Source organism: Dendropsophus ebraccatus, chromosome 4 (assembly GCF_027789765.1).
Source record: "Dendropsophus ebraccatus isolate aDenEbr1 chromosome 4, aDenEbr1.pat, whole genome shotgun sequence".
Lineage (NCBI taxonomy): Eukaryota > Metazoa > Chordata > Amphibia > Anura > Hylidae > Dendropsophus > Dendropsophus ebraccatus.
In genome coordinates, this window is record NC_091457.1 from 97,001,052 (window position 1) to 97,024,413 (window position 23,362).

Sequence of the window (23,362 nt, forward strand, 5' to 3'; positions counted from 1 at the left end):
CATAGGGACTTTATAACTATTTGGGCGCACAACAAGGGAATTCTACATACACGGGCAACTCACATACAGTACTTACTCACTTTACTGGAAATCACACCAAAAAGTGGAATTACTACTGTTTGAGACCTTATAGGTTGGGAAAAAGGAAGTAAGTTGTTGAAAAAGTGCGGAGCCTAAGATGTTTGTCTCGCAGGTTCTAAAGAGATGAATTGTAGCTGGAAGAAATCATCATGGTGGTCCAGGCCAGATGGAGAGGAAAAGGAAAGTGACACTTCAGATCAAAGAAGACATCACCTGTGAGTCACTGAATGATGGGGGTTTTTTTTGTATTTTTTAGCACATTATTCGGTAGGGGTGCCCCAGGGTAAAATAAAAAAAATGTTAGACTATATTGCTCTAAGCCATAATACCCACACTGCTTCTCCCTAGCAAAATGTCCCCACATGTTCAAAAATCTGCCACCGGCCGTGCATCGCTACGTTTAATAGTGATGTGCGACCGATGGCTGATACAGCCTTATAAAAGGCTCTGTAAGCGAGCGCCAATCTAGCAGAACGACGCTACTTACCCAGTGGGTAAGAACACACAGAAGGTGCTGGGTTCTCACATTGTGTTTGTGATAATAATGCAAAGTGAGAACACACCCTGATAGTCAGCCTTCCCCACTCCTGTCTCTAGGCCTGGCATCTTCCTCTGCACTGCAGCCTCCAGTGACCATCACATGCACAACATAGGAGGATGCTGAGCCACACAGCCAGGAGTGAGAAGGGGTCTGTGCTAAGTCGCCTACAGTAATCAGCCACCTGTATAGATTGCAGTATAGTTATTTTTTATTTTTTTTGAGAGGAGGGGGGGAATGGGGGGGGCCCAAAAAAAATTGTTGCCCAGGGCCTCCACCAACCTTAATCCGGCCCTGTCTGATATTATAATAGATGTGAGGGTGAGAGGTGGAGAGACAGGGCAACAGAGGGTAGTATTTCCTCAGGGAGAGTCTATTAGGATGTTATATGTGGCTCTGTGGTTAGCTGACCCTCTAGATGCCTCCTGTGGAACCTTGCTACTTCTTTTTAATCGCAGGGTACATTAGTTTATGGTATCTGGGGGTGTACCTGTGATGTTGTGCTATCACTGCTCGCTTTGCTAATAGTTCTAATACAGTGGGTAGTGATAGCAATCGTGAGACCTCCCTCTGGGTACTGTACATGACAGTATAGAGTACATTAGGGAACAAGACCCTGCTTTGTACAGTACCGTGTGACAGAGCTTGAGCAGAACAGGGATTCGGAAGTGCAGGGCTATCTGCAAACACTACTAGCAGCAGAGGGCCTGCGTTGTCCCTTTCTGCTGCCAGTCAACGGAAGTGCATATCTAAATAGAATGACTCTGTGGGAGGGTTGAAACATTGCATTTTGTAACTATGCTCTTTTACATGAAATAAAATCACGTTTTTGCTGTGCATATTCATCATTGGGGACCCCTGACCAAGGAATTTTGTCTGCTAGCACCCACACCATTGGGGTTTGGATGTGCGGCTTTCTTCTGTATTAGTAAATTAAAAAAGTAAATAATTTTACTAAAGTTATACTAACTTTATTAAAGCAAAGTTTTAGCAAAAATTATCTCAGCAGTCCCCCTTTAAGGTGGCCATATAGCTTCAATACCCGTCGGCCAACAGTTATCTCTCCTATCTTCCCCATACACATGAATGTTTGGCAGGGGAGAAGTAAATCACAGCCAGACAGCTCTGGCAGCAGCTTATCTCCCCAAGAACAAAGGGGTTCAGTTGTAACATTCCATGATGCTCACCTAATCTCTTTACAATCATCATCTGTCAGTGCAGTCTTGGGAGACCCCCGTACAGTAAATTTATACTGACAGCTCAACCCATCAGTAGTGTCAGGTTCAACCTAATAAGGTTTATGGGGACCTTCAGAATGGATGTTTGGAATTTGGTCACAGTTCCCTTTGCAAATAGCACTTAATAAACGTCTCTGAATACAATAGTGTTGCTGGTAGAGATGTGCATATACAGTCCAATTAGATTAGCTCTGCTAATCAGGATCCCCACAGATTTGTCTGACTGTGGTGTAGTTTACTGAAGACTGCAGTAAGATTTCCCTGAGGAAGGACATATAATAACATAATAAGGTTGAAAAAAGACAAGTGTCCATCAGGTTCATGCTAAAGGTAGTCGAGATGTAAAAGCCAATAGGCACTATCTCTGGCTAGAAGGACACAAAGAGTTAAAGCAAATCTGCAACATCCTAAATGCATATTAGGGTAATGTCATGAAGGCAGGGCTTAGGGTGCAGTAAACATATTTTTATTCATATAAAACACAGGCACAGGCTTCGCAGCTATGATACGACAGTTATAATCAGGAGATGAGAAATTCACTTTAAGTGTAGCAGGAGAGTCCATGCTTAGCTATTCCTTCCCCTGTCTTGACAATTTTTCCTTTTGGATCAAGAACAGAGTTACACAGATACCATGAACCTCACCGCACTGAGGATCCTCAAGTAAAACTAAAAAAGTCATCTTTCGTTCAGTAGATGTAGAAGTGCATGTTTGGTCCACTCACAGGCCTGGATACAAATATTATCCTCTATTTACAGGACAGGGGGTAACAAGCTGAACATTTGGGGTCTAACACTGGGACCCTCACCAATAACAAGAATTTTTTATGTTTTTAAGGAACAGGCTATACTCCTTTGCACTTGGACATAGGAGTTAATAAAGAATGAACACTGGATACCACAAACATAGATGTGGAGGCATCATCGTGATATATAAGAAATTTACAATTTGGTGGCCCAATGGTTAGGGCTGAATTTCATAGCTGTGAATCACAGGCTGAGAGGGTTGCCAATAAAAGTTGGTGACTGGATGATGTACAGAACTACTGTATAATGTATGCGATCCTCTTTGCACAATGCACTGAAACATGTTTAGGACCTGCATGTTTATAAGATGGACTCCTGATCCTCTTGACTGGCTCAGAGTGGGACTTGGACTGATGGCTCTACCCTTACGAGAGAGAAAGAGCAACAGCATCACAACCATTAGAGACCATTGTCAGAGTGTTCTAAGCCCTTTGGTTATCGTCTGAATAATATAAAATCTGTTAAGTCTTGTATGTGCTAATTAAAAAGTTAAGCAAGTCTGATCATTGTCACCTAGCTGTTTACACCTGTTACATACACTCACCGGCCACTTTATCAGGTACACCTGTCCAACTGCACGTTACCACTTAATTTCTAATCAGCCAATCACATGGCGGCAACTCAGTGCATTTAGGCATGTAGACATGGTCAAGACAATCACCTGCAGTTCAAACCGAGCATCAGTACGGGGAAGAAAGGTGATTTGAGTGCCTTTGAACGTGGCATGGTTGTTGGTGCCAGAAGGGCTGGTCTGAGTATTTCAGAAGCTGCTGATCTACTGGGATTTTCACGCACAACCATCTCTAGGGTTTACACAGAATGGTCCGAAAAAGAAAAAACATCTAGTGAGCGGCAGTTCTGTGGGAGGAAATGCCTTGTTGATGCCAGAGGTCAGAGGAGAATGGGCAGACTGGTTCGAGCTGATAGAAAGGAAACAGTGACTCAAATAGCCAACCGTTACAACCAAGGTAGGCAGAAGAGCATCTCTGAACGCACAGTACGTCCAACTTTGAGGCAGATGGGCTACAGCAGCAGAAGACCCCACCGGGTGCCACTCCTTTCAGCTTAGAACAGGAAACTGAGGCTACAATTTGCACAAGCTCATCGATATTGGACAGTAGAAGATTGGAAAAACGTTGCCTTGTCTGATGAGTCTTGATTTCTGCTGCGACATTCGGATGGTAGGGTCAGAATTTTGGCGTCAACAACATGAAAGCATGGATCCAAGCACCTTGTTGAATCTATGCCACGAAGAATTGAGGCAGTTCTGAAGGCAAAAGGGGGTCCAACCCGTTACTAGCATGGTGTACCTAATAAAGTGGCCGGTGAGTGTATAGCCACACAAATGATGCAGGGAAAGTTTGTGCAGCCACTGACTCCCAGAAACTGCCTTTCTAAATGGTTTTAATAATCAACTTGTAGACTGGCACTCGGAAAGGGCAATATTTTGCCTAGCCAATAGAAGAGGGTTCCTCTAAATTCCATCTAGGTACTAAAGTAATTATATTGGGTGACTGCATTATTAGCCGCTCCCTTATACATTATTAATGGAACTTGCCCCATGAGAGAAGTAAATGTATTTTGTTAGACTGCCATGGTCATGTCTCTAATGTGCTGATGACTATAATACTAGATAATAATTATAATATTAATAATTATAATGATGATTTATTCAGAAATTGCAGATATTTTATGCTGTGCAGCATTTTATCCCTCACAGATCCACTAGATGGCACCATACATCAGTACATCTATACATCCATATATAAGCACAGATGCCATCCAGGACTGCAAATTTGTTGCATTATATGTCACTTATGCAAATGCCAAAGTAAAGAAATTGGCCCAAAGTTATTAAATAATCACTGTCATTGTAAATAACTTTTGACGTGTCATCAGGCATGTCAAAAGGTATTGATCGCAGGGTGACCCACCATTTTTACACCAGTTTCTACTATACATACATTGATAATTCTATGCCAATATTGATTGCAATTATTATTATTATTATTATTATTATTATTATTATTATTATTATTATTATTATTATCAACCACTGTGAGATTACACTTACCCCTTCAACATCATGGGGTTTGCGGGCAAGGTGACCCTGCGATGTGGAAAATGCATAAAATACCTTTCCTACGTAGTGCCTGCCAACATGATTGGCAGCATCCTACTCTGTTTCCATGGGATATGTTAAATGTATAATTGGTAATCTTTATGTTGTTGTGATTTATTTAGCGTATTTGACTATTCTAAGTTACAACCCTATGTTTAATCTTCAGCAAAACATGACCTTAACCCCTGAGCCTCCTGCTGGATTGACACTTAAGTTTTTTTCCAGATATAAAAACAAATCTGCTGTGAGCTGCAAGGTGAGGGACCAGAGGATGCACATTTCTTATCCCTGCAGAACAAATGGGAAAAAAATCAGCCCTTAATATGTGAAAGGCTAAAAAAAAGGTAACAACAGCAAAGTCAATAACTGTATTCCTTAAAATAGTCCCTTAAAATACTCTTACCCCATAGAAGAATTCAACCAGGCCCCATCCCCTGCCACCTGTGCCCACCCTGAAGGTGGCAATGCATTCATGGGTAATTCCAGCAGTTGGCTTTGATGAAGAATTCAGGGAAGGGTTGTAAATAAGGGGACTGTTCTTAGAGTCAAGAGTCGCTGAGACCTCAAATGTTTGACCTCCTAAAGGAAAAGAATCTGATGAATAAGAACCCTATTACACCAAACAATTATCGGCTTCACTTGTCTGACTACCGGCCGCTCTGCCTGATAATCGTTTGGTGGAATAGGGCCTGTTAAAAAGACCACGAGCAGCCAACATGCACAATGTCAGCTGATCATGGTCTTTCAAGTGGTTGAAAAATCTCAATCGTAATAACGACGATCTGCTGCATGAGTGATGAGCTGACAGGTCAGCACTCGCTTTCTCTTCTTAATCGTGCCCTAAGGGTGCCTTTACAGAGAGATTTATCTGACAGCTTTTTTTAAGCCAAAGCCAGAAATGGATTTGAAAAGAGTAGAAATCTCAGTCTTTCCTTTATGACCTGTTCTCTGTCTATAGTCTGTTCCTGGCTTTGGCTTCAAAAATCTGTCAGATAAATCTCTCTGTGTAAAGGCACTCTAAGACATTACAGAGTTGTGTAGGGGGATGTGCAGCTGATAGGGATATATTAAAGTGTGTCATAAAACATGCGACCAGCCGAGGATAGGGCACTTTCCCGCTCATAGGCTGATCACTGACACTTTTACATGGGCAGATTATTGATCAAAGGAGCATTCTAGCAATGCTACTTGACAATAATTAGCCTGCGTAAAAGGCCCCTAACACTCACAGTACCCCTCCCCCTCTGACAACAGACAGACAAAATATTCCACACAGCCACAGTGTCCCCCAAAAATGCTGCATGACTACCACTATGGCACTATGGCGTGATGTAGGAGGCACCATGTGAGATGACCCACCAGCAGTAAAACAGATCCGGTAATGTTCCTCAATGACGTGGTCATCGGCCAGGTTTAAGAGGTGAGCATCAGACCATTCAATCCCAGCCTTCTTACCATCAGGAAAAAATACATAACCTGTAATGAAACTAAAAACAAAAGTAAAAACAAAGTATAAACTATAAGCACTAAGGGAAATAATAAGAATGGGTGAAAAAAATCAGTAGACAGGAAACGATAAGAAACACGAGGGCACCTTTCTGATTTAAAATCCCATCAACATAAGTGCAGGAAACAGATTTAGGAAGTAAATTAGAAACACCTTACACTGACTGCCCCCTATGGGTAAGTCACTAAGAAAGTATGGTGTCCTCTTAATTCATGAAAAGAACATCAGATCCTGGGTCACATCGGTATCATCCAAATAAAGCATAATAAGGCTATGTTCCCACTATGTAAGTTCTGTAGTAATCACGGCCGTTGTTACAACGGCCGTGATTACTGCGGAAATTACATAGTGCTGCCTTCTAAGGAATCCCGGCTGGAGTGTATACACATAATATACACTCCAGCCGGGATCCCTAGCAGTGCCACAAGAAACTGACATGTCAGTTCACCTGTCAGTTCACACAATGGAGCGTGCGGCTCCGGCCGCATGCTCCATTGTGGGCAGTGTGGAATTTGGACTCTGGCACGCACGGATGCCCCTGCATCCGAATTCAGCGGCAGAAAAGATCATCTGGCCGGTACTGCAGTATCAGCCTGGATGATCTTTTCTGACAGCGGCCGTTCCATGACCCAGCCGGTCACGGAACGGCCGGTGTCTTACAAAGTGTGAACATAGCCTAATTGAGCAATGGCTTATTCTATAACCTTCTGGAAATCCATGGGGGAAATATTTCTTAAAATTTACGTCATTCACTGACAGCAAAACAATGATGAATTAAAAAAAAACAGCAATTTATTATTATTTATTATTTACTTTAAAATCCTTAATTGAAAAAAATTCTGCTACAAAAAACATATATTACAAAGTTCACGGAATGTATAAATTCATTAAACAACGGACATTATTTAATGACAGCGGCCGATTGCTTTTATTACTATGGAATCCCGGCCGGAGTGTATACACACTGGGGGGGATTTATAAAGATTTATATTAGGCCTCGCCCCCTGCGCCCAGTGTACTAAATCTGCACCTGCTTCCAGCAATCAGGCGTAAATCCCGCGCCTCCTCCCCGCTTTATACCGCCCCCCCCTCAAACTCCCCCAGCCCTCCCATCAGTACGGGAGGCGTACCCCAGGGAGAAGGGGCAAATCTGCACCTTCTCCCTGGCGTATTCCTCGGGCGGAGGCTTTGTAAATGTCCCCCACTGTATACAATCCGGCTGGAATTCCATGTATGTGTCAATTTTGTGCATCCGCCATTCATTGAATAGCGGCCACACAAAATTGACTGTGCAGAGAATGTAAAGTGTGGCTCCGGACGCACTTTACATTGCCTGCTATGGTGTCTGCTATGGTTAATTGGAACATTCTAATTCAAAAAAGTGATGTTTATCCAGCCAATACTGCAGTACGAACGGGATGCAAAATGAACTTCACAGACAGCGGCTGTTCTGTGACACGGCCGTGTCACAGAATGTCCGCTGTCTTACGACGTGGGAATGAGGCCTTACATAAGTGTATGTAACCAGAGGTGATGATTAGATTTTCTGACAGGTGGGTGCTTTACACTGTGATTGATGAGTTGCCATTTGTACTTACTGTCTGGTGGTTTTAGGGAGGCTGATAATGTTGAGGTGCACAGACATCCCATTCTACAGAAAAGTAAGAACAGAATTCGGATTAGGATATAGAATGTTCCTTCACTGAGGAGCTCTGCATGTCAGTCTCTACACAGGCCTGGTTCACACATTACATTGTTTTCACATTTTTATTGTACATTGAAAGTCAGGGAATGAATGCTTGCAAAATCAGAATACTTTTTTTATGCAAATTGCTTTGGTTATGCAATGTGGTTATTGACTTTGTGACACAGGTAACACATGATAAATATTGCACTTGTAAACTTCCCTGCTAATAACTGCATTGCAAAGTCTTGTCAAGTAGCAGTTAAAATGCATGTGGTTTTTGCAATAGGTCTTTTTTTTTACTGACCTTCAAAATGCAACAAAAATGCGAAAAAAAATGCATCATGCAAACCCAGCCTAATTGTAACTTCCAGACTACTGGAGCATTCCACTTTTACTTTGGTCACTGGTTTATTTATTACAGATAATACACTGCAGTGAATGGGATGAATGAAATTTGTATATCCGGCTTCAGGGACCCATTATCCCCCTCACCTCAAATTGCATTAAAAACATGACATATCTGTGGAAATCCATCCAGTTCCTTACACCTACAGGAGAAAGGGAACCCTGTCATCACATGATCCTAATGAGTTTGATATGTACACATTCAGAGAATGATGGTGGTGGTGGTACCATAGGAATGGCTGCGGATCCCACTGAAGGACATCCGGCGTTCTGCGTCACCACCGATCGACACCTCAGCCAGGAGGCTGCCCCACTGCTCGTAGCGACAGTGCTCATTCTTAGATCTGCAAAGAGGCAACAAAGAAATAACGATAGAGAAAAATACCAACAGCAAGCAACGGCATCAGAAGCTGTGAAACTAGGATTGGAGTGCTATTAGTAGTAGTAATAAAGACGGCTGCAATTACAGTATTGTTTCAGTTGTTGTAATACTGTATCTGTGCTAATGAGAGTAGTAGTACAAATAGTGGTTACCGTAGTGGTAGTAGTGGTAGTAGTACTGGTAGCAGTCATAGTAGTAGCAATAGTAGTTCTAAAAATGATTGCAGTAATAACAGTTATGGTTTTACTATCATGTTAGCAAAATGATTACATTTAAAGGCGATGTATATAAGAAAGATGGGTTTAATCCTCAATTTTAGTTTTTCCATTTAAATTTATTCCTTCTCGCATTCTAAAAGCCATAGCTCTCTTAATTTTCCATCTACAAAGTAATATAAAGTCTTTAATTTTTCATCTACAAAGTAATATAAAGGCTTTTTTTTGCAGAGGAAACTGTACTCTTTGCAGTGACACATTATCTGTATTAAGATACCCAATTTATATAGCTCATAAAAATGTAAACTTTTTTTTTTTTTAAACACATATTATTATACTTCTAATTTCTTTATTAAGCTGACCCCTGGAACTTTTTGTTTTTCCATCTATGGCACTGTAAGGGGCGATTTTTTGCAGCATGATCTGTAGTTTTTATCTGTAGCATTTTGGGATGTATGAGACCTTTTGTTTTCTTTTCATTTATTTATTTATTTATTTATAGTATATGATGTGACATATAAAAATCAACAATTCTGGTCTTTAAATGACAGTAACAGATTATGTATACAGTGTTCCCTCAACTTACAATGGCTTCAGGTTACAATATTTCAACCTACTGTTGATTTAGATTTTGAAAGTTATAGACAGGTACAGCGAATTACAGTCCATATGGAAATTCAAAAAAGACTGAATGTTACAGAGAGAGCACCTGCTTATGAGGTCTTGCAAGGTGAGGAAAAAGGGGTAGGGAAGCAGCGGTTCATATAGCAGTGTTGGGGCAGCTGGGTTAGTGTGCATACCTCCCAAGTGTCCCTCTTTTGGAGGGACAGTCCCTACTTTTGACCCATGTCCCTCTGTTCCTCTTTGCCCCTTACATGTCCCTCTTTTTAACATAGAAAGTAGATCTACACTTATAAACCTTTTTATGTTGCTCTAGAAAGTGTCTGGTTCTTTATAATAGACCCAAACTGGCACATTATTCCATCATGTGGTGCAAATTGGATCCTAAAAATTGTTATATTCAGATGTATCATGTGACATAATGGCCCCTTTCACACACGCAGTTCATAAGGCCCTATACACATCTGTACCGAACCTCTTTGGGGACATGATCTGTGCCACAAAAAAATGATTAAGCAATTGTGCGTCCGTGTCACCTATGCGAATCAGGGGGTCCTTGCAAATGGGGACAGTTACTGAAACATATTCGTATTCCTGTCCACAGTTGCAGGTCTGCAATTACAGACAGGGTTACTGATGTGTGAATGGGACCTAAGGATGCAGTCACACATCCAGGATCTGCTGCAGATTTGCAGATACAGTATCAATGTAACTAAATGCATTCTTCTGCAGCAGATCCTGGATGTGTGACTGCATCCTAAAGTGGTAGTGCAGCGTTTTTCTTTTTCTGCTAAATTAACAAACATTACAAAGTTATATAACTTTGTAGTGTGTGTTAATAAGCTGTCTGGCTCCGGCAGCTCACTCTATTGTGTGCTGTGGGGAGTTCTGATGTGGGCGTGCACGGATGCGCCCGCATCAGAACTCTGTGGCCGAAAGATCTTTTCAGAGCGGAAAAGAGGATCTTTTCAGAGACCGGCCATTCCATGACCCGGCTGGGTCACGGAACGGGTGGTCTCTTACAAAGTGCGCACAGTTTAAATCTGTATGTGTACTAGGGCCTTTACGATATTCTTACTCAGCCCTTCTTTTTTTTAATGCCCTCCTCCTTGCCCCTTCATATTTTCTTGAATCTTACTTTTTTACTGCTGTTAAAAATTCTAGCGTTAGTGGCTCCAAAGCCATTGCCTCTGCAGCCGTGTTAGGATGAAAGTCACTGTCAAAGTCAAAAACATCAGTGGTAGCCGACCAGCTGCAAGGGAGACACAAAGTGATTGAATATACATTTACTATAAATCTGGCATATATTTGGACCCGTAGTTACCCAAACCAATAATATATTTTACATACAGCATCGAGAACTTCACGTGCACACTCACGTCGCCACCTTTTCTAACATGTTGGAAAGGTCCCTTCCTGAAAGTAAGATATTTCAGAAAATGGTTTTTACAATTATAAAATGATTTTTCACCATTTTAAAAGGTACTTGTCACAAAGAAGACCAGGGCAGAACAGCGTGCAGAGGGCAGGCTAGCCAGCTATTTCATGATCATAACATCTCATTATCATAGGAGGCCAGGGTAGGCAGTCATTTCATTATCTTAGGAGGCCAGGGTAGGCAGTCATTTCATTATTTTAGGAGGCCAGGGTAGGCAGTCATTTCATTATCTTAGGAGGCCAGGGTAGGCAGTCATTTCATTATCTTAGGAGGCCAGGGTAGGCAGTCATTTCATTATCTTAGGAGGCCAGGGTAGGCAGTCATTTCATTATCTTAGGAGGCCAGGGTAGGCAGTCATTTCATTATCTTAGGAGGCCAGGGTAGGCAGTCATTTCATTATCTTAGGAGGCCAGGGTAGGCAGTCATTTCATTATTTTAGGAGGCCAGGGTAGGCAGTCATTTCATTATCTTAGGAGGCCAGGGTAGGCAGTCATTTCATTATCTTAGGAGGCCAGGGTAGGCAGTCATTTCATTATCTTAGGAGGCCAGGGTAGGCAGTCATTTCATCATCTTAGGAGGCCAGGGTAGGCAGTCATTTCATTATCTTAGGAGGCCAGGGTAGGCAGTCATTTCATTATCTTAGGAGGCCAGGGTAGGCAGTCATTTCATTATCTTAGGAGGCCAGGGTAGGCAGTCATTTCATTATCTTAGGAGGCCAGGGTAGGCAGTCATTTCATTATCTTAGGAGGCCAGGGTAGGCAGTCATTTCATTATCTTAGGAGGCCAGGGTAGGCAGTCATTTCATTATCTTAGGAGGCCAGGGTAGGCAGTCATTTCATTATCTTAGTAGGCCAGAGTAGGCAGTCATTTCAATATCATAGGAGGCCAGGGTAGGCAGTCGTTTTATTACTATAAGAGGCCACGGTAGGCAGTCATCTGAATACTATAGAAGGCCAGGGTAGGCAGTCATTTCAATATCATAGGAGGCCAGGGTAGGCAGTCGTTTCATTATTATAAGAGGCCAGGGTAGGCAGTCGTTTTATTACTATAAGAGGCCAGGGTAGACAGACATCTGAATATTATAAGAAGCCAGGGTAGACAGTCATCTTAATATCATAAGAGTCCAGGGTAGACAGTAACTTCACTACTTTAAGAGGCCAGGGTAGACAGTCATTTCATTACTATAAGAGGCCAGGGTAGGCAGCAGCAGGTGCGATGATGTCACATCACTGCGCCTGCTGGCTTCCTGACATCTCAGTAACTGCGGAGGTCCGTGCCGGTGCGAGCGACACTGAGCGGCCTGGAGACCAGGGGGCAATGTGGGGAGACCAGTGCGATCTGGTGGGGGGGGGCAGCATGCTTGGGTCTGGGGTGGGGAGTTTGGGGGCAAGCATGACCTGAGACGGCGGAACAGGTGGGGGGCAGTGTTGAGATGAGGAGCTGAGGGAGAGACGGGGGGAACAGAGGGGGTTTGTATTGCTCCTGGCGCCCCCAACTTTCGGCGCCCTGTGCGGTGGCCTGGCCCGCGTGGTGCAAGAAACGGCCCTGGTCTAGTCAGTGGAGAATAGAGAGTGTAAGGTGAGATTTAGGAGGACAAGTGCAGAGTGGACAGCCTACTGAAAGCCTGCGCCTCATGAACTTATACCTCAGTAAACACAGCTAAAGATCCAGGATTAAATGTTTTATCCAAGGGGTTCTACTAATCCAGGGCTCAAGATGACCTTACTATCTAAATCCAACCTAAAGCCCCTGTAACATAGGGCGACTGTGAGGAGCAAACAAGCGCTGCCCCCCGCCCCCTGCGGTAGCGAGCTGGTAAGTGCAGGAGGGGGCGCAGGGAGCTGTGGGGGGGGGGGGGGCTGCCCATGTGATCGCTAGATCATCCAGACAGTCCATAGAGGATAGCGGCAGTTGGCCCATATCATCCGAATACGTCTGATAATTGTTCTGTGTAATAGGGCCTTAAAGAAGCAGTTCATAAAAAACTTTTATTGCCCACACACACACACACACACACACACACCCACACACACGGTAGCCGTTGGCACATAAACTCACAGCTGATTGGTGCGGCTTCATTCTGGTCTTGAGGCGGCGTTTAAATCTGACGCGCGCTCACATCCGCCTCTGCAGTGACTCCTCTTCTCTGCCTTGTAATTGAACGCCGGAAGTTACGCGCTTCCATAGAGAATGCATGGAAGTGTGTGAGATCCGGCGTATAATGACAGGACAGAGAAGAGGAGTCACTGCAGAGGTGGATGTGAGCGTGCACCGGATTTGAATGGCGCCGCAGGACCAGAACGAAGCCGCACCGCAGGACACCGATCAGCTATGATGGGTATATGTGGCAGCGGCTACCGGAGGGGGGGGGGCAATAAACGTTTTTTTGAACTGCTTCTTTAAGTGACTGCTAGTGGAGGACCATACTACGAGTCAGCAAAGATAAGAGTGAGGGTACAAGGACTTTGTTGCAATCAAGGATTTGATGAACTTCTCAACAGACCTGGCCAATTGAGAGCTAAAAAGGGCTAAAAAGGCTACAATCATCAGTCTACACCCAGCAGTTGGAAAATGGAGAAACTACAAGTAAAGGCCATATTACATGGGGTGATTATCATGCGAAAAATCGCTATATCATTCGAATGTAAACAATAATTGTTTTGGGTGGACGATTGAAAAATCATTTGTGTCGTTGATCACATCTTTGAAGCTAACCATAATATCATTGTTAACCTTTGCTGATCGTTCTCTACATATCTGCAAAAAAATTCGCTAATTGTACGTATTGTTTGTTCTTTTGCTGTGATCAGAAGGAGTAAACAATGGTAGTGACAATTGCAGTAACAATCGTAACTAACGACTGAGGATGAACAGAGTGATCTCATTATAATAAGAGAGCGGGGGTCTGCAGTGCAGTGTTATTATCATAAAGTTGGGGGTCTCTTGTGCTATGTCATTATCATAAGAGGCCAGGGTCTTCAGTGCTTTGTCATGTTCATAAGAGGGCAAGGGAAGCAGAATTTACATTTTTCCACACAGCTCTGATAATCCCCCAATCCCATAGAAGGGCAGACAGAAGGTGACATCTACCTTAATTGACCATCAAAAGAAATCCTCCATTTCTGGTATGGTTGCACACACGTCATCGTAAGACCCCCAGCGATCCAGCTGTTGTTTACCTCAGTCGCCAAGAGAGTGATAGGGTGTTCAGGTAACTATAGCAAAAAAAAAACCTATATAAAAGAATTTACCTTATCTGCTACATTGTAGACAGTTTCTTTATATCCATCCCCACCAGGAGACTTGACCTATAGAAAATGGGGTCTTACAGTATGGCAAAGTAGGGCTGCCATTGTTTTTAGATGGAAGGAAGTAGTGTGGAAGACGGCACTCCTGGACGTAGATACTAAAATATAACTTTTATTCGTGCATATTAAAACATTAAGGTGAGCATAGCAGGACCTACGCGTTTCGCGCTACTGCGCTTAATCATGATTAAGCGCAGTAGCGCGAAACGCGTAGGTCCTGCTATGCTCACCTTAATGTTTTAATATGCACGAATAAAAGTTATATTTTAGTATCTACGTCCAGGAGTGCCGTCTTCCACACTACTTCCTTCCAGCTATACCTTGCATGCGGCGTCTGGCCAACGCCCTGAAGATCGAGCACCCTCCTTTACCAAATCCTGCCTGCTGTCACTCCATCCACTTCATGGTGAGCTGTATCTCTTCTTTTTATATTTTCTATGTTTGCTACAATTGTTTTTAGATGGTTTTTAGTGTAATATAACAGAAGAATACATAAAATAATACTGCCATATTATGTCTAAATAATACCTCTATACATTATGAACAATAACCATACTGGCAGTAATATATACAACATTATAGACTTACCTCAAAATCCCCAATTCCATCCACCCTCATAAAGAGCCAAACTTCACTGCAGTTCCCTGGTCTCCTGGCGACACGAGTGATGATAAAACTTTTTTCAACCTCAGAGAAGGCTGTGAAGTAAGCAGAATCTATAGCCTGGAAGGGAAAGAAAAGCAGTACTAGTTACCATAAATATATAGGGGGCAGTATTATAGTAATGTTATACTTGTACAAAAGAGGGCAGTATTAGACCGCACATTCAATATACAGTGAATTGTTTTCAATGGAATACATGGTGTTGTTCACACTGTGAACTGCATTACATATGTGTCTGGTGAATGTTTCAAATACATTTGAATAGGTGAAAAGTCACTTATTTCGGATGAGAAATGAGCCGGGATGTGGATTATTTCCAGTGCATGGGGCTATTCTGCGCAAAGATGGGAGAAAAATACAAAAGCAAAAATGTGCAGAAATATGTGGATATCCTTGTGCATCTGTATAGTCTTATATTCTTGTTTATAGGGGGCAGTATTATAGTAGTTATTTTCTAGTACATAGAAGCAGTGTTATAGTAGTTATATTATTATACAAAGAGGTCAGTAGTATGAATCAGATACTGAGCACATACAAAAATGTGATGCTACATAACAGGACAAGGAAGCATATTTGTCTGGTAAGATATATTACAATGTTTCTGAAAGTTATGATTAACTCAGTTAAAGTGACACTGTCACCCCCTTTGTGCATTCTGACATCTCTACACAGGTGTAAAGGGTAAATTTAGCAGTTTTCATACCTTATTTTTTATCATACGTCATGGTGCTTGTTTAAAAGTGATCTTTTATCAACTGCAGATTATGTTAAGTGGGCGGAGCCTCGCTGCATTACCGCCACTTAGCCCAGCCCACAACGCCACCGTTGGCCCTGCCCCCTCACCAGCCATTGGAACAGTCTGGGCTAAAGGTCTAGGCCCCACCCCCTCTAGGTCGGCCCACCAATGGCCACCAAGGAGGCTGGGCCAACTGTGGCATTGTGGGCGGGGCCATGTGTCGCTAATGCCACAAGGCCCCGCCCACTTAACACAATCTGTCATTTATAAAAGATCACTTTTTACTTGAACAAGCACCATGACATATGATATAAAAAGGTGTGAAAACTGCTAAATTTACCCTTTACACCTGTGTAGAGATGTCAGAATGCACAAAAGGGGGTGACAGTGTCACTTTAAGCGCTGTGTCCCATTGTCTCTGCTCAGTTCTCCTTAGAAAGCAGAGTGAGTGATTCACAGAAAGTTTACGAAAAGCTAAGCATCACTGGAAAAAATATATATATAAGCCCAGCAACATCTCTTCCATTTGTTTCAAAGAAAACAAATGGCAAATTCATACAACACACACACATTTATAGAAACCTGGTGATATGTGATTATAGGGCTTTCTTACCCCAATCCATTGCTCCATTTGAAAATATAGTTAAAAAAAAACAATATGCAACTTACTGATGTGGTGCACTGGGTGTGTTCCCTGGCCCCCAGGTCCACTGGTCCACTGGCCCGGTAGCTACTTCTTTTAGGAAATACTAACATGACTCCCCTGCTGTAAATGTTCTCAGATAGCTACACTAGCAAGCTGCTGTATCAGTGATGTTAATGCACAAGTGCAGGATTTCTACAGACCTGTGGATGCCCCTCTGGTCTCACCATGGGCAGCAACATATGAGAAGTTATGTCTGGGCAAAATACCCCTTTAAGTTTTCAGCAGGCTATAATCACTTGCTAGTAGCTTTTGAGGAAAAATCTGCAGCAGGTCAGGGCACCTGGCCACGAGGCCAGCCTACTCGTACACTGGCTGCTCATTGAAGTCAGCGGCAGTCTGCTTCCACCACTCTTATAACACAGCACTACCAGGGGCGGTCTTGGCATTTCTGGGGCCCCAAGCGAAGTTATGTCTGGGGCCCCCCCTCGACACGCGTTCCAAAACAATAGACCTCTGTGTGTTGCCCCAGTAGTATATACCCCTTGTGCGCTACCACCAGTAATACTTATAGGAAGATGTGTCTAATGTGCGAGAAATACCTTAAAGTTGCAGCTTTTCAGTGTTCACTCCACGAGATCAAGGAGAATACTCACACAGATGCGAACTTTTTGCGTAAATTTATTTTTCATTACACCGGTATCTCGTACAGGACTAAATCCAATGCTCACAGGCTGGCGTGTTCCACTCTCAGTCCAAACCATCCAACCTCGCGGCGGACGTTTCGGAGGACAGGCTCCTCCTTCCTCATGCGCCTGTGAGCATTGGATTTAGTCCTGTACGAGATACCGGTGTAATGAAAAATAAATTTACGCAAAAAGTTCGCATCTGTGTGAGTATTCTCCTTGATCTCGTGGAGTGAACACTGAAAAGCTGCAACTTTAAGGTATTTCTCGCACATTAGACACATCTTCCTATAAGTATTGCTGTTGTATATCGGATTTAGTGGAATCCGCTGGATGTGCATGGACTGATATACTACTCTAGTAGTGCGGTGTTGGTTATTTATTGTCTACCACCAGTAATATATACTCCTTGTGTGCTGCCCCCAATAGTATATACCCCTTGTGTCCTGCCCCCAGTAGTATATACCCCTTGTTTGCTTCCCCCAGTAGTATATAGACCCCCCGTCTGCTCCCCCAGAAGTATATAGACCTCCTGTGTGGTGCCCCAGTTGTATATAGACCCCCTGTGTGCTGCACTACAAGCATTAAGGCCAATAATCGCTTTGTGTAATAGGGCCTTAAAGGAGAAGTCTGGTGATTTCTAAAAGCCGGCAGCCTACAGGGGGAGGGGGGGGTGAAAGTGATTACAAGTAGGAACTTAGCCCTCCCTGTGCCCGCAGTGAGTGACTGGACCGATTTTGGGACCCCCGCTGGGCTCCAGGGTTCCAAATCACGGCTGGGCTAATGGAAAGCCCATCAGCCAATCAGTGAAAGGGGCAGGATGCTGTTTAAGTCACTGATTGGCTGACCAGCCAGTCCATCAGCCGGGACATTTTCCAGTGGGGGTGCCGCGGCCAGTCCTCCTGCTCACCTCAGGCATGAGGAGAGGCAACTTGTAATCAGTTTCCTTTTTCCCCTACAGGCTGCTGGCTTTTAGGAATCGCCGGACTTCTCCTTTAAGGCTGTCTTTTAATGTTTGCTGCTCTTGGATCACTTCTTGGCACTATTATCAGTTATTTACTCACATCCTTCTGTTGCAGTCAGGTTTACTCACACTTCCCTCTAGGACCCTTTTAATTTCCATAGAATTAGGCAAAGATTCCCTTATCAACCCTCTTTTTTGCTTTGTGTATTAAGCCCTTAGCTGCTAACATCCTGACATCAAAGGTGTTATAGTGGGAGACAGAGAGTTTACAATTTCCCTATTTGTAGATGAAGTCCTCCTTACTCTCTATGCACACTACAGGAGTATAATAAGCTATCAGGCTACAAAGGTATTACCAGAAGCTTTTATTAACAGAAGCTTTACCTCTCAATATTCCATCATCTGAGGCTATGTTCCCATAATGGGATTTCACAGCCATCTTTGTGGGCAGCCATCGAAAAGATATCTGTCTCTTCATAATGACAGCCGTAAATAATGATTATGACTATTAAATCTTGATTTAAAAATTTGATGACACATTTCCTTTAAAGGAGACCTGTCAACTACCCCCCCCCCCCACCCCCGTGCCGGGACAGAGCCCAGCCAACCCCCAGATGCAGACTCATATACTCACCGCTTCCCAGAAGTCCCGCTCCTGGACCCGCTCCCGCCGATGAGATATCTCCGTCCGAAGCTGTGCGTGCGCTCCCAAAGATGAGTCCGACGCCCCATAGAGAATGACTGCTTTGTACTCTCTGCTCTAGTAACTTCTCTATTCTGGGAACTATACTCCTTTGTTAAAAAATAGAAACTACACTACATTTCCCTGAACTACGTATCAGTAGATAAAGGCTATCGATGGCTTTGAAATGCATTTTTTTATATTGGCTTTACACCTATATTGGTGCATATTTTCTCCATAGATCTGTATTAAAATGTTGCTGTTTTGCTTGTAAAACCTCTTCAATTTGGTGCACGGGCTCCATTTTCTCTTTATGCTTGAACACAGCTTATATGAATCTGTTGGTTCACCTTTCTCTTTCCAATCTATGTGAGTTATAGGGTAGACCAATGGTGCTTTTTTGCTGCCCATTTAATGTAATAGTTTTAAGGGGAAAAATTGCTGTGTTGTGGATCCCCCCCCCCTGGACTTTTCAGATGCATTGGCCATTAGTTATTGAAGGTGTATGGCTATCTTTAACCCTTTAAAACAAGACTACATTAGTATAGTCTCCCAGTGTTTGTGTAAGTTTCCTCTGGGTACTCCACTTTCCCCTCACACTGCAAAAAACATACTAAGATTAAACTGGGAAACCCCAATGGGGACAGTATGTGATAAACTGCTGAAAATCTTTTAGCCTGTGTTTCCACATGTTTTCAGGAACTGCTGGAATTACAGTATCAGCAACATCGCATGGCTATTGGAGGAGAACTGGGCACATGGTTTCCATTGCATTTCAAACACATATGAAAACACAGCCTAAAGTGCTCAGACTGGCTTAAAGTGTACCTGTTGTTATTAAAAAAAACTTTTGATCGGTTAGACCCGTATCGATTGGGAAATAGAGTGGGAAGAAGACTCTCTGCTCTGAATTATATAAGAGAGTCAGACTTATAGAGGGCCCCTATGGTGCAAGACTTTAGTTTTTTTAACTGCAGCTGCGGTCCTCTCCCCACTCTTCCGATTGGTACGGGTCTGAACACTCAGACCCAGACCGATCAAAACTTTTGACACATCTCTATGACATGTCAAAAGTTTTTTTTATAATGACAGGTACACTTTAAAAAGAAAAAAATTATGAAATAATACCTTCCCTTTTACTAGCTGTTACTGTTCTGATTTCTGCTGATCAGCACTTCATCATGCACATCTCACCACACAATAAAAGAAATGCCCTAAGAGTCACATCAACTATAGCCCTTAAACATACATTTATAACACTGGGCAACCCTCATAGTCCTATAGGTACTAAAAAAGTTTGTGTCTGCTCACATTAATATATAATAGATATGAATGAACAGAAGATTGACAGGTAAACTGGCAGCGTAGAGGGGTGCCACCTTAATCTAATGTATATATTATTATATCAGAATGACAGATACTCACATAAGGATTGTCAACCAGCTTTTGTGGAGCCTCTAGGTCACCTGTGGACAATTGCTGAGAAATACTTGGATTGCCTGACTTATTGTTCCCATGCATTTCTTGTTCCCGCAGAGCTCCATATGATGTGCTTTTCATCGGTGAATGACGTATCAGCCTCAGGTAGATGAACCTCTTGATGTAAAACCACGGTCCTGGTGTCGGGTACTTTCCTGAGGGGTCAGGTGGCATCCTGTTTAGGTAGCATTTTATAATGAAAAGAAATGCCAAAAAGAAAAACAGAAGTATGAAAGCCATAGCCTTTCCCAGGTGTCAGAGACACTTAAGAGTTACTGAACTCTGCTCTGGCAATACAGCTCTCCAAACCCTTTCCCGAGTACAGAATTTGTATACGCGGAAGTTATCCTCTGACTTCACAATAAAGGATCAATGCAGAGCACAGATGTTTTCCTAAGAAATGCCTAAGAAAAGTGAAAGTACGGACGAGAAGTTACTCATATACCAGTCAGGACATTACTCAGAAAAAAACACTGCCCATTACATACAGCACTGCACTACACTTACACATGAGTTGTAAATGATCATAATTGCATTCGTATCTATATACTGTAAACGACAAGCATTTACACTAAATGATTTGAGAATGATTAACAACAATTAGGAGGTTGGCTCAAAAGATGCGATCAACAACATACAAACAAATTTTCGTTCGCCATTTAATCGTTGCCGTGCTTACACCAAAAGATTAACGCTTAAATTTGAACGATTTAACAGTTTTTTTGCATGATAACCAGTCTGTGTAAAAGACCCTTAAGCTCTTATGGTCGGCTGGGTACTACATCCTGTAGACTGTAAGTTCTTATGGTCAGCTGGGTACTACATCCTGTAGACTAAGTTCTTATGGTCAGCAAACTTCTTTTTACTGATTGCAAATGTAGAATGCAATCTCTTGTAGTCAATAGGGTCCTTTGTTCTGTCAAGTGTTAGATCTTTTGGTCAGCAGGGTCTTCTCTCGTGTTGAGTGGTGTCAATTCTTATGGCCAGAAGGGTTCTTTCTGCTGTACTGTGTAAGCTCTTATGGCCAGCAGGGTCCTCTCTACTGTAGAGTGTAAGCAGGGCCAATTCTAGCTTTCCTGCTGCACGAGGCGGAATTGTGGCCTCCCTCCAACTAAATATATACATTTATATGCATTAGCATACTACACATATGTATACAAGCACACATATATACCTGCAGTATATAGACTGCACAAAAAATTATACCTGAAGTTAGTGATGGACTGGGGTATCTAGGGCCCAGCAAAGGAAATGATCCTGGGGGCCCACCAATGAAGAACCAGTGAGAAACAACATGTCAGTCAGTATAAGTGCAGGTTCTTAAGCTAGAGGCCCACCGGAGGATCCTCCGGTCCTCTGGTGGGCCAGTCCGACACTCCCTGCAGTGCATATACCATAGATATACCAGCAGTTACCAGCATGCTTTAGAGTTCATTTTGTAATCCCTTAATAAAGAAACTAGCATCCTAACACCTAATAAACACCTAATATATGCTGAGATTCACTAGTAAGTGTCTCCTGGGGCCATCTGGAAGGCTGATATTAAAACATATATTCTGACTATACAGTTTATGGCCATGTTCACACTTTGTAAAACACCGGTGTTTGAGAAGATCATAATGGCTGTTACTGCATGATCTTCATTTCTGATGAATTGGGATGTGGGCACATCAATGTGTGCCGGCATCCCAATACATCGCTGCACACAATGGAAAGTGCAGCAGGAGCCGCACGCTCCGTTGTGTGCACTGACATGTCAGTTTTTTGTGCGGCCACTAGCGATCCCGGCCTGAGTGTATACTATGTGTATGCACTCCGGCCGGGATTCCCTCCAACTGCAGCACAATGCAAATTGGCAACACTGACTGTGATTAATACTTAACTTACGTTGTGTGAACATGCCCTTTGTCTGCACATTATTATTATATACCTAGTCACATGTATGCACACTACATATACAGAATACAATATACACAGACAGTACCTAGAAGCAGCAGGCTGGTAAGTAGAAGGGACCAGCTGAGATTTCTTATATTCCTCATATTTCACAAGTGCCATAATATATACTGCAGAAGCAGAGTTTATCTTACCTAATAACCTGTATTCCTCCACCTGAAGACATGCTGGGACTTCTGTAGTGAGTAGCTACAATTGGGGGCGGGGCTTATGGGGGCGGAGGACAGGCGCCTGCATCTGCTGCCCTGACACAGTGACAGGATGTAAGTAGGCAAGTGTGTACAGTATAAAGTATGTGGGCAAGTGTGTACAGTATAAAGTTTGTGGGCACTGGTGTTTTAGGCACATATAGACTGATGTTTTAGATGCACAGCACACAAAGTCAGCGGCTCATCAGGGAACAGGTCCCAGTGTGCAGGGGGAGAAAGGCAGCAGAATACATAGAGCGCCAAGGACTGGGCAGAAGTTGCGTCCCCTCGGGGACCTGAGAATCTGCTGCCTGAGGCGCCATTCTCATTAAGGGTCCTCTCTACTGTAGAGTGCAGGCTCTTACGGGCAGCAGGGTCTTCTCTGCTGTACAGTATAAGCTCTTACAGGCAGCAGAGTCTTCTCTGCTGTACAGTATAAGCTCTTATGGCCAGCACGGATCATCTCTGCAGTAAGTTCTCCAAAGCAAGTGTGTATACAAACAAAAAGTTAAACCTTCATGGCTATATATATATATTTGTTTTTGCATTTTCGTTTTTTCCTCCTCGGGTTTAAAAGGCCATAGCACTTGCATTTTTTCACCTACAGACCCACATGAGCCCTTATTTTTTGTGCAACTAATTCTACTTTGCAATGGCTGACTTAATTTTTGCATAAAATATATTGCGAAACCAGAAAAAAATTAAATGCACAGTGAAATTTAAAATAAAACGCAATATTTTTTATTTGGGGGTGGTTTTGTGTTTACGCTATGCTCCATATGGTAAAACTGACTTGTTATGCATGTTGCTCAGGATGTTATGATCACAACGATATGTAACGTATAACTTTTATATTATTTGATAGCTTGTAAAAAATCAAAACCTTTCAAAAAAACTAAATGTTCGTTAAAATCCCTCTATTCCCATGCTTATAGCGCTTTTATCCTTTGGTCTATGGGGCTGTGTGAGGTGTCATTTTTTGCGCCATGATGTGTTCTTTCTATTGGTATCTTACTT

At 42.8% G+C, this 23,362-nt stretch overlaps 1 protein-coding gene across 2 annotated transcripts; it reads right to left on the reverse strand.

The window, feature by feature from the left end:
- Window positions 1-4,757: 4,757 nt before the first annotated feature.
- Window positions 4,758-22,329, reverse strand: LOC138789797 (uncharacterized). Of its 2 annotated transcripts, XM_069968612.1 has the most exons (12): window positions 22,292-22,329; window positions 20,148-20,376; window positions 14,937-15,071; window positions 14,131-14,255; window positions 10,953-11,018; window positions 10,741-10,854; window positions 8,613-8,728; window positions 8,472-8,527; window positions 7,891-7,943; window positions 6,145-6,272; window positions 5,189-5,364; window positions 4,758-5,073 (listed from the first exon to the last, which is right to left on the reverse strand). In XM_069968612.1, the coding sequence occupies exons 1-12, from the start codon at window positions 22,321-22,323 to the stop codon at window positions 5,068-5,070; spliced, it is 1,236 nt and encodes a 411-aa protein (XP_069824713.1). In that variant the 5' UTR covers window positions 22,324-22,329; the 3' UTR covers window positions 4,758-5,067. The 2 variants fall into 2 exon arrangements, with proteins under 2 accessions (XP_069824713.1, XP_069824712.1); XM_069968611.1 differs by lacking the exon at window positions 22,292-22,329 and having other exon boundaries at window positions 20,148-20,606.
- Window positions 22,330-23,362: the final 1,033 nt, after the last annotated feature.